Source organism: Phacochoerus africanus, chromosome 6 (genome assembly GCF_016906955.1).
Source record: "Phacochoerus africanus isolate WHEZ1 chromosome 6, ROS_Pafr_v1, whole genome shotgun sequence".
Classification (NCBI taxonomy): Eukaryota; Metazoa; Chordata; class Mammalia; order Artiodactyla; family Suidae; genus Phacochoerus; species Phacochoerus africanus.
Window position 1 is genome coordinate 129709181 of NC_062549.1, and position 15187 is coordinate 129724367.

General features: G+C 47.7%; 1 protein-coding gene across 2 annotated transcripts in view; it reads right to left on the reverse strand.

Moving 5' to 3' along the window:
* Positions 1–6062: 6062 nt before the first annotated feature.
* SH3GLB1 (SH3 domain containing GRB2 like, endophilin B1) overlaps positions 6063–15187 on the reverse strand; it is a 33278-nt gene continuing 24153 nt past the window's right edge. For both annotated transcript variants that reach the window (XM_047785404.1, XM_047785403.1), the window contains 4 exons: positions 13391–13480; positions 12591–12691; positions 6879–7107; positions 6063–6509 (listed from right to left, as the gene is read on the reverse strand). In XM_047785404.1, the coding sequence (XP_047641360.1) occupies positions 6402–6509; positions 6879–7107; positions 12591–12691; positions 13391–13480 (528 nt within the window). In that variant the 3' untranslated portion in view covers positions 6063–6401. The remainder of the gene's footprint in view (positions 6510–6878; positions 7108–12590; positions 12692–13390; positions 13481–15187) is intronic.

The window sequence follows — 15187 nt, forward strand, 5'->3', positions numbered from 1 at the left end:
TTTAGACGTAACTAGCAAAACACTCCATTCCTTAGTAAGCTGCTGTTTTGCAGACTCCAAGTCAGTGCTGAGCAGTGTCTAAGACGGACCAAACGGAGTCCACAGGGAAGCAGTGCTGAGGGATAGTCTGCAGTTGACTCTCAGAGACGGTGACACCGATGTCCGAAAGGGGCCGTGTTTCTTCCCACGCACGTAACGTCACCACGTGGGGGTCGCGAATAGACCTCTGGAGAAAGCAGACTGCGGTCAGCAGCTGCGGGGGTTGCCGAAACTCAGCTTTCGCTGTGCTGGGAGTCCCTGTCCTCGAGCTCGGCTCAGTTAGCAAGTCATTGCAATTCAAGGCAATGAATGCGACAGCTGAGTTACATGCATATATGTGACGAGGTAATTCTGCCTGAGAATCCAGAATATCTTTGCAGACGGAGCCTTTGACGGGAGGCTTAACAAGGGATGGTCTTCGAGGAGAGCGGAAGGGAGGAACCTGTGCCCAAAAGGCGAGCAGGCATCCAAGGGTGTGGTTGCTGGGACGACCTCCTGGCTCATCTCGGACCATGTCCCCGCCTGGGAACAGGCGCAGATGCGCGCCCTGAGCCCGAGTGCACCAGGCTTCCGGAAGAGCTGGAGGTGAGAGCAGCTCACCTTCTTTCGCCTCATCACCAATTTTCCTTCTCGCAAACAAGCTTCCTGTGTGGGCTTCCTCCCTTCCACCCTCTTAGGTTCTCTTACTACTCACTTATTGGCTGAATAATTCGGAGTTATAATCAACAAACTAGGGGCTAATTTAAATGTTTGGCTTCATCCAAAGTTGAAAACGGGTGCCTCGTCTGCCGTGGTTACTGGAGATGTTCCCTCTAGCACATCTGCCTACTGGAACTCTTGCTTGGGCAACTTAGAGTTCAGATGCTTCTCTAAATACTCATTGTGAATGCATCAATCCTGTGTTCTCATCCTGGAAATGTTATTGGCACTTAATTGATGACCATTGCTTTACTGAGTTGAGCCTTCTGATTCAAATACTCCCAGGTGGAGGAGAAGCCATCCAAAGTAAAGAGATCAGCCCTACGCCAAAGGCGGCGTTTCAATCCAAAGGGAAGTTTCACATGGCTGACAGGTCCGGCTCATCATTTTAGAGTATGGTCGCCACTTTGATACACGGTCAGAGAAGCAGTTGAACTGTTCCATCAGGTTAGGTCACTTGTGTGGAAAAGATGAGACAGTCTTCAGAGCTACATTTTGTAGGTACCCTAGGACACGTAAGGTGGTGTCCATTTATTCTGACAGCTTTCAAAGATTTCACTGGATGGTGGCAATGAGATTTACCCCAGGAGGTGGATAACAGCAACTGCTCTAAAACAGGTGGGGACTCTAGCAAGTTATTAGCTACCAGGTGCCAGGCGCTTTCTCCGTATATGGCTGATTTTTCATATTTTTATCTTTCTGCAGATGAGCAGACAGGCTCAAAGAGACAAGAGACTGACACAAAGCCATGGCACCAAGGGCGAGAGCCAAGTGCTGCCTGCCTTCCGAAGCTGCTACTTTTCCATCATGCCCATGCTTCCCCGAGCCAACAGCAGCCTTCACCAAAATTGTCACAAGATCCTGCTGTTTCGGACTGTTCTGCTACCATTTCAGCAAGAGAGAGGTGACAGCATTTCCAGGAGACTGAATACAAAGCCAGGGAAAGCTAGTACCACAAACATTGCCAAAGTATCACAAAATACGTAACAGAAGGTAGAACAGTAAGTGAGGTCACGTCAGAAAAACTCAAGACGGATCGTGGGTTTTAGTTTTGCAGGGCCTTTTTATCTTGTCCTCACCCTTTATTTATAAGCTCGGTTCTAAGAACATTCCATTGGAAAAAAGAAACAGTATTCTTTCTCATCCTGCCAATAAAAGTGTAAGCTGCTAAGTTTTCTGAGGGGCAAAGTGGTGCTAACAAAAGTTTTAGTAAATTGGCATGCCCTCCACCAGCAATTCTACTTCCAAGTATTCACATGAAAGATTTAACAACACAATGTTCTTTAAAGCAGTTTATTAGTGAAAAATTGGAAACAACCTAAAAACAGTAGTTTAACAAAATGCGGCACATGTGATGAAGTATCATGCAGCCATTAAAAAAGATATAAACACATTTGACATGAGGGGATAGTTGTGGTGCTGTCAAGTGAAAATTACAAAACAGTATGTACACCTTGATCTCATTTAAAGAAATCTAGAAAAGCACAGACGAATCTGGAAGTCTATATGCCTAAGCAACAGTAGCTTTTCCCAGATGGCGGAGTTACAGCTGACCTTTACCTCTAAAGTACATATACAGTGTTTCCTTGCTACCAAAACACTCATGACCCGGATCTTTAAAAAAGCATTACAAATTCTTAAAGAAAAATATCCTTTGAAGTAGGGAGAGGAGCGCTTAGGAACTGAGCACAGGGAGGTACACGTCAGTCTGAAACAACGACCCAACCTTAACGGCGTGTCAGGGTGCTGACGTCAAGCGGCACTGTGCCGAGTGGACATGGGGGAGGTGGCAGTGCTTGCCCTGCTCTGGGCCCAGGGACGCGTCCCCAGAAACCCGCCAAGTCCAGGCCACAGTTCCCGTGCGACCGTCAGCCCTGCCTGTAACACAGCCCAGCAGCGGTCCCCTCACTGGACACAGGGTTGCCGGCGTCCCCACAGCAGGGACACGTTGTCACGTGATGTCGGACAGCAGCTGGCCTGCAGGTCCGCGGCGCCGGCTTTGTCCTGCTGAAGTGGCCTCACGTCTGAGGTGACACTCTTCCGACTGACTTGTAAAACAGACTTCTGGCCCCATCCCAGAGTCTGACTCACCAGAGCTTGGATAAGGCTTAGAAGTCATGTTTTTTCTTTCTTTGACAAATACCAAGTAGACACCACGTGCCAGGTCTTACGCTAAGTGCTGGAATTTAACTCTGATCACAAGAATTAGTCTCCCTCTCAGAGAGCCGACATTCTGAAGTGACAGATACATGCTAAACATAAATTATTAAAAATAACTATAACTATGGTTAGCACTGGAACACAGTACGGTCGAAGTTCAGTTTTTATCTTGAAATATTTTTAAAAATGTTATGTGGAAGAACTTAGATTCGTTCTACAGCTCCCTGAAGACAACAAATTAAGCACCCAAATAAGTTAACATGAAAGGAAGAAAGAGCACCTGGAGACACAAGTCAGCGTTTTTTACAGGCTCCTGGGTGATGCTGACACTGCCCCTTTAGGGGTCTCCCACTGAGAAGCACTGCCCTACTGGGCGGCGTTCTCATTAGGACCATGTGGGAGAAAGGGCAGGGGTGCTGTGGACACCCCCCAAACCTGCAACCTGGGTCTCAGCAGAGGTAAGAGCCGCTCCATCGCCCGGAGAAGGGGTTGAGGCAGAGCTGGCTCAGATCAAATTACAAAGCCCCCATCTAGGATTAAGGCTTCGCACTCAACAGACGTCCAGCGCCACATTCGAGGGCAACATATTTCAAACTCCCAGGTATTTGGGAGAGTCTCGGCAGTAACGCCGGGAGGCGAGCTGGGCCTCTCTGGCTGATGCACCAAATGCTGCTCCTGGTCCTGTGCCCCTCGGCCTCCCACTTTATTTCAGGAGCGCCTCCCGACCCCGGCGCCTCCACGCACACCCGTGCCTCCGCGGGGTGGGGGACAGCAGAAGACCACGGCGATGGCCTCTCCTGGGTGGAGGACAAGAGAAGAGCATATGGCGGACTCCCCCCGGGGACCTCGGCCTCCCTCGAGGTTCTTACTTCTCATGTTACTCAGAGTGAGAGGCACGTCCCGCTTTTAGGACGACATCCATAATGTGAATTTCTCTGAATAGCACCATCACACCCCATTAGGTCAACTACTCTGAGGACACACGTAGGGACAACCCACGCGTAAGCGCCACGATTATTCCCACGCTGGCCATTTCTCTCCTCTGCATGCCCTTCACATTCCCAGGCCTCTAGCTTAAGCTCAGGGGCACCGAGATTGCTGAGATCGTCCTGATTGGCACCACGAAATAACAGGCTTCCCAAGCTTTTCCTCCACGCCCAGGAACCTATGGGTCTTGACCTGAGTAAAAAATTAAACCGATGACTTTATACAATAAGCCCAGACCAAGTTGCAATAAACCAAATACCAGCCCCCAACCAACCCAAACTCCATCAAAACGAAAGCAATACGCGTAAGACGGAGGCTTCACATTGTGAAGGATTTGAGACAAAGGCCCAACACTGCTGAACACCTCAGGGTCACCCGAATCAACACTCGTTTGCTGGAAGGAGAGCAACTTACACTGACTGTGGGGAGTCACACCTAAACCTGGGTCTGACTCCAGGAGGCTGGAGGACAGAGAGGAGAAGGAGACCGGGGCACAGGCACACCGTCACCGACAAGGCCTGCGGTCCGGGCAGCTCGGGCGCCACCGGGCGAGCCGCTCTACAGCATGCCTCTCCGCGGTGCCAGGCCGAAGGATGCCTCACAGACAAGGCGCCGTCTGCTGCAGAATCCTCACGGTCGCCGCCAGGGGCATCATCGTCATCGGCATTTTACTAAAGGGCAGTTTAGGGGACACCCGAGGTGAAGGAGAGAAAGACCCGCGGACCCAGGGCGGCCCACCCTCCTCCTCCTCCCCCTCCCCCACCGCTCCTCTCCCCGAAACCGGAGTTACACGTTCCGGTGCCGCGGCCCCGGGGTTTCTGCATGGTTTTGAAGCCCAAATCTGCACAAGCTCACGTCTGGAGCTCTAGGCGGCCCCAGGGCTTCACTCGGGAGGCCCGCGGCGAACCAGCCTGACAGCTCCGACCCCCAGCGGGACCCGGAGCGCCCGCAGCACCCGCACAGCTCTGAACCTGCCTCGCGGCACAGAAGCCGAACCACCGCGGTGGACACCTGCACTGCCACCGCGGCCATCAACACGTCCCCCGAGCGCTCACTAGGAACTCCGAAACAACATGTACAGACCGCCCTCGGGGCCAAGTATTCATTTTTTAAAGCAGCAACTTTATTCTGCCGCATTCGCTACCAGCATTCCCCGGAGAAATTCACTGCACTCCAGGCACAACCCGACGCAAGCACTCTGGGGGCAGACGGGCTACGCTCTCCTGGCTCCAGGCCCGGCGCAGCGCCTCCCTGACGGGAGCACTTGCTCTGCAAACCACTGCTGCTCCCCAAACCCGAAGGAGGTGGCCCCGAACTCGGCATGGGTGGCCGTTTGTTTCTTCTGTTGCGGGACGCCACTTCGCTGCTGCCCCGTCTCCGCGCCCCGTCTCCACGACCTGCACGGGGAAGGAGTGCCTGTGCTGGGGTCATGGTCCCGGGGGATCCACAGAGCGCCTGGCCCTCCACGCAGTGTTTGATGAATGAATGGGTGGAAACGAGAGCGCGAGTCCTGACGTGGCAGCAATCTGCGAGTCACAGCGATGGTCCAAACAGTAATTTTCTGACCCCAAGCAGGTCGCGAATCGTTTCATTAGTGTGCATTTTACGACTAGAGAGCCTGATCCAGACAACCTAAGTTCACTAACACGCTGTCCAAATCTTATCAGGAGGCTCAAAGTAACCATACAATTTATGCCTTAATGGACACAGCTGTACTAGTCCATATTTTCATAAGGATTTTTTGTTTGATAAGAATGAATCCTCTTTACTGTAGCACAGTTCTTAACAGATCCAAGTTTGATGATGCATTAAACTGTGCCACCTGAACAGTCTTAAAAACGTGTTTAGTGAAGTGAATTTGTCTACATGTTTTAGAACCTTAACTGCAAACATATTAGAAAAATACAGCCATACTTCTTGAAGACTAGGTATTCTTCAACCATTCGGTAGTGTTTAATAAAACAAACAAAAAACACCCCAAATAACCGTCGAAATACAGGTGTGAAGTCATTCACTGTCTGCTGGGAAACAAAGTGATGTGGCGAAACTGCACGTTTTCTGTTTATGGAAATAGAAACACTACATTCTTCACATCCTAGAGCTCTTTTAAACAGTTAAAAATGAAATTTAAATTTATTCTTTGGCTATTAATTTCACCTAATAAACGAGTCACTGGATGTCAATTCACAATAAATTTATTTTACATAAAAGAAACAGCTTGCCATTAATGAAAAATTCAGTAGAAAACAGTTTTAAGGTGGGGCTCGAAAGGAGAAGCTACTTATTAGTGAAACTTCAGTAGAAAGAGAATGTTGTAAGAAAACACTCTTGGCATGAAAGCTCTAACATAAATTCTGCAACAAAATATTTACCATGCAGTTTTACTGGCAGAAAGGCCAGTTTCTGAGAGCTGGTTTTTCTTTTCAGTCGCTTAAGACATTAACACGGAAGGGCGTTAAGCCTGCTGTACTAAGCGTTAGGTGTGTATAAATACGGTGTCTGTCGCCGTCCACCTATCAGTTGAGCAGCTCTAAGTAGGTGATGGGCACCCTGCCCTTCTGGTTCCCCCTTTCCCCCATGAGCCAGTCGGAATCCATTCCAGCAACACTGTAAACACTGATCACCTACGGAACAAGGTATTTCCAGTTACCACCGACGTCGAGAAAGAAACACGCAGAAAACCAGATTTAAATGACAACTTATTCACTATCAAAGAAGTTAACATTATCGTCCATTTGGTGAGCGATAAGGGACTTTACTAGATATAGATTCAGAAATCCAGCTATTTAGCAGTTAGAGGCTTAACACATTTCTGTGATGCTCCATCTTGTTAAAAGAGAGTCAACATGTATAGAATGTTACGATACCCAGCTGCAATCTATGAAAACACCCATCACAAGCCACTGCCAGTAAGTAAGGAGGCACCTGCGCTGTTACTCCGGGAAGTCAGTCAGCCTGTGACACAGGCTCCTCCTCACGCACGCATCACTCACCTCGTCCGCCAGCAGGGACAGCTCGGTACTGTTCGCAGCATCGTAATCGTACAGAACCCTGGCCTTCCTGCTGCCAACGCACTCCTTGAGGTCAGGGAGGTTGGAAGGAGAGGTGAGTCCTAGGCCACTTGTGGAAGTCAAGGCAGAAGAGCCAATCGCATTTGACGAGGCAGATGGTACAGGTGCCACGGAAGTCTGGTTGTTGTTACAATGATAATTTGATGGAAAACTGTTGAAAAGAAAATGGCCAACAGTCCACTTCCAAGAGACCAAAGTTCCCAAATACCATCACTAGGTGGCAGTGTTTGCCTTCTAACAACTGCCACTTACGCCAAATAAAGATGCCAATATTTTTAATGACGAAGTGTTAACTGGCTCACCCTCCTTGGGCCAACTGCACTAGTGAAAACATAGATTGTTTTTAAACATAAAACCCTTGAAAGTTTGTTTCAAAGCTGTCTTTACAAGTGTAAATTTAAAAAATATTTAAAAAAAAATACCATCGCTATTTTTTCCCCCAGAAAAAGTGAGTTTATCCTTAAAATACTTCCAAAAGCCTTTACGCTTTTATTAATCTTTTCCTCTTTATGAATTGTTAAATAAAAATACCAATGAAAAAGTTGAGTTTTCTTAATTCTTTGGGAAACATTTGCCTAGCTAGACTCTTTTTCATCAAATGGATGCAAACACTTGTTGAGTATGCACGTGTCCACAAGCTGAGGACATCAAGATGAAGCAGGACCAGTCCCTTACGGACCTGCGGACACGTGAGGAGCAGAGTGAACACTCGGTAACGTGCAGGCCTGGTAACTAACCCAGCGAAGACTCAATGCGAGAACAGGGCAAGCGGCACAAGCTCTTCCTGTCTGTCTTAGGGGAAAAGCAACAGGTTTTCCTTGGAAACTAGGGAGACCCCTGTGATCTGTGTGCTTACAGTTTAGAGATAATCAGAGTTTTCAATTTATTGCAAGCCTACTGTTTCTCCAATAATACTAAATAGAAAACAGCATAAAATGGCCTATATAATGATTCTAATTTGACCGTTTCTATGGTTGACTATTTCCTATGATAATTCACATTTAAATGTAAATAAATCTATTAGTCAAACACAAATGGCCTCCTCTGACAGGGCAGGTGAACCTCATCCGTCCACAGAACAGCGTCCTCCGTTTTAGGGACCCTGTGCCGCAGCCGGGGACTCAGGCACATTCCCCTCCCCTCCCCTCCCCTCCCCTCCGAGCCCTCTGTTCACTCCCTGGTGCTTACCAGGAGTCTCCCACGCTCCTTTTATCGCCAACCTGGAGCTGGATGTTGTCGACGCTGTACCTTTCTCATGACCATTGCTACACTCTTCTAACCAAACCTTCCCAACCTTTGAATTCCATGTTATTTAACTGCATTCTACCTACTCAGCTGTCTCATTCTTTTCCTCTTCTTTCCAGATCTTGGCTCCTGGCTCACTGACAGTATATCTTAATTCTCAGTGATTCTAATATCCATGCAGACAATTATTCGAACACTTTGGCCTGTCAGATCCATGAGCTCTTCTAGCGATTCTGACCCGAGTTCGGCCACCTATTCTCAGTGCCTCATCGAGACCTAATCACTTCCCAAACCCATAACCCTTAGGATCCCCACCCCTGCCAGCATCCTGCTCTCTGACCATCATCTCACGCCAACAGGCCCATCTTCGGATCTGGGGTCGTACCTCAGACCTGCCATCCAGCCTCCTACTCCGTCCTGCTCGTGTCCAAGGTGGATTATTACAATCAGCCCTTTGCATGTGCCTGTGCGCCAACTCCCTTTACTCTGTACCACTCCTGTGTAAAAATCTCCTTAATTATGTGCTCACTGTGACAGGGAGGATGCAAAACCATGCTGTCTGGTCTCACACGCCATGGATGGGCAGGAACGTGGCATCCGTCCGCTGTGCTGAGCTGCCTGCAAACACAGTGCCCTCTCTCCTGGCAGCCATCTGCCTGTCCCCCCGTAACTAATTCATACCCTTTCATCCATTTTCAAAATTCCCGCAATTCTCCCCAACCTTTGGAGTCAAGTGATGAGCTGTGTCCTTCTTAACGGAGAGGCGAAGCCGTGCTTTTCGCCGTCTCTCTTGGTACAGATGAGCTGTCTGTGAAGCTGTACACGGAGTCTCCTCCCGCGGGGATCACACGACCGCTCCTTCCCTTCCTTTCCAACACTCTTCTCCCTCTACGGTATCATCCTCATCGGCGTACGAACACGCTCTTCTTCTTCCCATTTGAGAGCGTCTGCCCCCCCGCCCGCCCCCCGCCCTGGTTCCCGGGAAAGGACTCCTCGCTGACGGTTTACCAGCAGCCTCGTGTCACCGGACGGACCCCTCCGGGGCGCAGCGTGCACCAAGCGCTCCCTCACTCTCGACCTCCCCGCGCCTCCTGCTGCTCGGCTGGAGCTCCTCAGGAGGCGGCCGTCCTCCTCCTCTCTCTAGACTCGCCCCTGGGCAGTTCCGTCCCGTCTCAGGCCTGAAGGCCCTCCGCAGGCTGACAAGCCTCTCGCTTCTCTCTCTACCCCTTCCCCAGTCTCCAGATGTGGATCTCTGCGCTCAGATGTTCACTGGCTCAAAGCAAACACCGCCACAGCTGGGCTCCTGGCTCCCCCGCAGCTGTCCCCGTGGAGTTAACCCAGACTCGGCTCCTTCAGACGCTCAGGTCAGACACCTGCCGTCATTCTCGCCACTCTAAGCCTCATACACAGGCAGTCTGCCCACAAATCCTCTTGCTCAGGGCTTGAGTGCTTGCACCATGAGCCCCGGGTCCAAAGTGTGTCGTCTCCTGGCTGGATTACTGACCTAGTTATTGCAATGGGCTCCGAACAGGTCTGTCAGGTTAGACTCACGCCCTCTCATGTGTACTCTGAACAGAGCAGCAAGACCGGTCTTGGTGAAGGCTAAAATCAAATCATGTGATCCCCCCAAAGCCCTCCTCTCTGCACCCCAGCTCCCTGTTCCCTCGAAGGAGCTCCAGGCACGCTGCTGCCTGAACACACAGCTACCCGCGTCCCGCGCGAGCTCTGGGCTCTGCTGTACCCTCTCCAGCAGCATCTCTAGGATGCCCACATGCTTTGCTCCCTGGTGCCTTTCAGATCCGTCTGCCCCGACTCCTGCACACGCCACTCCTGACCAAGGCACTTCCCTGCTGGATCTGCCCTCAGCATCACCGCCTGCCAAGAGACCATGGACTTGACAGACGTGTTCGTTTCCCCTCCCTCGACCCCCGAATAGAGTGTGGGCTCCATGAGGGCAGGGATGCAGTCTATTTTGTGTCTACTGCATCCCTGATGCCTAGAATAGTGCGTTTTTAAAAATTAGAAGCAAATGTTTCTTCGATGGAGAAAAGGGTTCTAATGACGAAAAGAACCAGTTTCTAATTCAAGCTCCGTTCTTAACAACACGTTTCCTAGCATCCCTCCCTCGGTGAACTCAGCAGTGATTCTATACGTTTCTGATGAGAGAAAAAAAAGGTCCCCACTGCCGCCCCACATGACTTCTAAGGTCTCTAAGCGTGGAATTTTACTTTCAAATTTACTAGCATAATTAGCTTTTGTTTAGCCTCTGAGGTCTATGACAACTTTGGGGAATTAATGATAAAAGAAAAACAACAAAACACCAAGCTAACCAAAAAAAAAAAAAAAAATCCTGAAAGGCCATCTTCCCCTTCTAAGAACTTTCACTAATAACTTCAAAAAACTCTAGATTTCCCGTCACCATGGTTCCATATGTTAAAACGTCCAATTATGTAACAATAAAATACATCTGTTAACCTCATGACTAGTGCTTGTTTCCTCTTCTGCAGGTGGATCACAAGAGCACATACCTCGGCGTAGCAATAACTAGATTTTGTCTGAATGGCTGGGGTCCAAGCATTTGTGTGACTTTGAGCAGAATGTAAGAACGAATGGTTTCAGCAGCAACCCCTCTGCTGCATTCCTGAGTGTCAGGGCCAAGTGACCAGGAAGCGCTAAGGCCTCTTGGGCTTCAAACACTTGTAATGATGTGGGGCCAGAGTACTGTTCTGATTTCAGAGAGTTAAACTGGTAACAAAACTTCAAATACAGAGAAGTGTAAATGCTTCTGTGAGTCCCATTAGAACAGCCAGTGGTACTGAGCTACAACTCGCTTCTACGATCTACGACCAGCCTTGGGGACGTGTCCGATGTGTTCTGGGCCTAGTCTGGAGGGACTAAGACACAGAAAGGAACAAAGGGATGAGGGTTTTCTGTTTGCTTTATCCCCTGAAATAGCTGCATTATTTCTCCCTACCTGAGCGGCCCCTCCCTCTGCCAACCTCAAACTCCTCTGCCATCGCCCACTCTCAAGGGCATCCAGACAGGACCCCGCTCCAGCCTTCTGGCGTCACCTACGATCTCGTTCTCAGTGGGAACACCACGGTCCACCCGGAATGAACTCCTGTGAGTTCCCTAAACTCGCCAGGCTCTCTTCTTTGGCCCTTCCATACACACAATCCTCTGCCTGGACCATTCGTCCCTGTCCTTTCTTCATCCTGGTTGTTCCCACTAAAACAACTGCATCAGATTTCCCACTGTGGGTTAGCAGGTTAAAAACCCGACTAGGATCCATGGGGATGCTGGTCTGATCCCTGGCCGTGCTCAGCGGGTTCAGAATCTGGCGCTCCCATGAGCTGTGGGGTAGGTCACAGATGCGGCTCGGATCTGGCATTGCTGTGGCTGTGGCGTAGGCTGGTGGCTACAGCTCTGATTCAACCCCTAACCTGGGAACCTCCATGTGTCGCAGCTGCAGCCCTAAAAAGACAAAAAAAAAAAATTCACCTGTGAATTTCTGCTAGCGTCCCCTGAGTCACAGTCGGGACCCCCTGCAGAACTCGCTGTCTCTCTACCCTCTCATGGTCTGTCCATCTACGGCCTGAACGTCTACCCAGATTCGAGTTCTGAGTGCAGAGATGTTCGTCCTGCACTTCCTTTTCTTTCCCTTCTTCCGGCCGCATCTGCGGCACACGGAAGTTCCTGGGCCAGAGCTCAAACCCACACCGCAGGTGTACTGAGAGCCACAGCAGTGATGACACTGGATCCACAACCCACTGAACCACAAGGGAAGGCCATCGTCTTCTCTTCAGGGCCACCTTACATGTGAGTTCCACAAAGGCAACTGTGCCTGCTCTGTTGGCTGACGCAGCCCTGAAGCACCGAGCAGTGCTTGGACGTGACAGGTGTTCATGACGAAGGACGGGTTACCGGCTTTACCTGGGCTTTAAAGCGTATTATTACCATACTCAAGATGGTGGCCTTACAGAATATTCTAAAACCTTTTCTTTTTAAACAGCCAACAAGTGAGTAATGAATAAGTACAGATTATCTCTGAAGGCAATTAAGTATCAATGTAACTGTTTCTTCTTCCTCAACCAACTGCAAAGGTACTCAAGAGAAAAGTAAACTGGAAATGCTTTTAAGCTTTCTTTCCAAAGCACTAAAAAGCACTCAAATTATCTTCTTATCCCTGTGAACACCCTGCTGTGGCAAAAAAGCTCAACATGGTTTGTTACTTCAGAAATGTGATAATCACTTTGCTTTAAAAAAATCTGATTTAAACAAGCTAATAGGAGCCTTTAATTATTCAAATTTTCACCTCTATTATTGGTTCATATGAAAAAAGTCTGCATTTCTTATCAGGAGTCTGCTGTATGAAAAGGAAATTACCACCTTCCCAGCTGTTTCTGGAGGTCTAACATGTACTGGTAGCACTGCGCATAGTAGGTCATCTGTGCTTCTACAAAGTCATTCAGGCAGCGGAGGTGATGGGCCTGGAGAGGAAAGGCACAGTCAGTCCTCAGTTCTACGACCTACTTGGAGTGACAAAGGCTAAGTGAATTCAAAGCACGACATGGTACTCAAGGTGCACCGTCAGCACCCAGCATTTTACTACGAGGTCCGTCGTCAGCATCCAGCATTTTACTACGAGGTCCGTCGTCAGCACCAGCATTTTACTACAAGGTCAGTCGTCAACACCTAGCATTTTACTCTTAGGTCAGTCGTCAGCACCTAGCATTTTACTACGAGGTCAGTCGTCAACACCTAGTATTTTACTCCAGGTCAGTCGTCAGCACCCAGCATTTTACTACGAGGTCCGTCGTCAGCATCCAGCACCCAGCATTTTACTACGAGGTCCGTCGTCAGCACCCAGCATTTTACTCCAGGTCAATTGTCAGTATCCAACATTTTACTGCAAGCCTTATTAATTAAGACTGACCTTGGTCAAGAGTTTGTAACAACAAACTGTTCAGCCAAAAGAAAAACAATGCATGGATATGATTGATGATGGTGAGAGAATTAGGTGATGAGGTATAAACAAAAATTTAAAATATTTCTTCGTATATCTTGAAAAGTGCCACAATTTAAATATCTTTGATAAATGACTAAAACAGAAGTTCAGTTTTTCCTCTAAGAATTTCCCCAAGACCAGTCTTTTGCTGCAAATGAATTTCCAATGAATGAACACTCACATGTGTACTGCTGATTCCCTCCAGCAGAAGCCTGGTAATCTCTGCCTGACGATCAAATTCACTTTGAGTTATTCTTAATTCCTGTTCAGACTTAAATTGGAACATAATTTTAAAATCTCATCAGAAGACTTGGTGCATTTTGTGTACATTCATTTAGACAGTTACAAAAATCTCCCCAACAAACCCCAAATGATAATCTGGCAATTCCCTGATATTGTTTTGTATCTAAACTGGCCCTGGTTTCTCGACCTTAGCTTTTCTGTTAATCCAGACAGAACTGATGCCTTGCTGGCACTTGACTCAAAAGAATCCATTAATGCCAAAGCTAAATGACATAAACATAAAAGCCCAGGAAAACTACTACAGAACAATCAGCATATTTTTATACATTTTCTAAATGTATCAATTTTGCTAAATTTTAATATTTTATAAAACCTAAAGACTAACATGTATATTTTAACATGTAGAAAATAAGATTTCAAAAAACTCTCACCTATTACGATAGTTACTTCACTGGGAAGCTAAAATTCAGCCTTCAATCTCAAATGAAAAACTTTGGAGCAAAGCTAGGATCTAACCTCTTGTGTTCAATTGTCAAGTATTTACTTGTTTCTAGGGACAAAGCTCTTAGGTTCCTTCAAAGGATTATCTGTCCTACATAAATGTTTTCGGTTTTCTTTCCAAACTTTGAATAAAATATGTCTTAAATACAAGTATTATAAGAAATGGTAGGGTTTTTTTTTTTTTTAAATTTAGAAGTGACCTTCAATCAAAGTCGCGCTAGTAAAATGGCTCGGGGAGTGGGGGGCACCACAACGTGCTGATTTTCATGGCATGACTCCTCCCACGACAGCTGGTTTTAAGCTAACAAGGGGAGGTCACTGATCTCAGAGCCAGAAAGAGATGTGTCTAACAGCACTCCACCACTAGCTCCAACTCTCCGACCTGGGTTTAGTGCTGGGACAAAATGGTGCTAAAAAGATAAAAAATAAAAATATGAACTAAAAATAATAAAAGCTGGCAAAAAACACCTCCTCAAACTTTTAGCCAGAGTTAGCTGGTAGTGAGGAGGAAACCATAAAATCTCACAGGTTATTCACAAGAGTTGGCATACTGCCCACTGGAATTATTATTGGTGACAATGTCATTCAGTGATATTTTCTGCTAACTCTCTAGGATGAACTGCCCCCCATCCAAATAACTGCAGCATTTCCAAGACTGCAGTACACATGAAAACAAGGTCCAACGTTTTTCCTTTAACGCCCATTTCCCTCTCCCTCTGGTGCCCAGAAGCTAACCTGTGAAGCTGTCAACAACAAAGCAGCAGCAAGAGATAACCAGTTGCTATGATCATTCTCATCCCAGTTGCAGAAGATCAGAGAGGATTAAGACTTGACCACTAGACTGGATTTATGGAAATAAAGCTTGAATTGTTCAATAAATCAAGAGTTAAAATTAAATTTGCTTGACCAAAGTCAGACTACATGGCGCTCGGATAACAAGGCTGAAGTCATAAGCTTCATCTGGATGCTAGTACGTGGCAGTAAAGAAGTCCCAGGAGAAGAAAAGAATGTTCCTCCTAAAAAAAGTGTTAGGAAAATCAATCACTTCAGTGTTGTATTTGCACTATTTACGGTTCTGCTTGGTTGAAAGGCTTTGATAGAAGTAACCATAGCAAGTCAAAAACAAATGCACGTGAGAAATAAATGAAACTAATTCCATGTAGGTTCGACTGTGAAAGGCAATCTGATGGAAGAGCCTTTGGTGGAACTGGCAGGAAAGCCTATTAAATAGCAA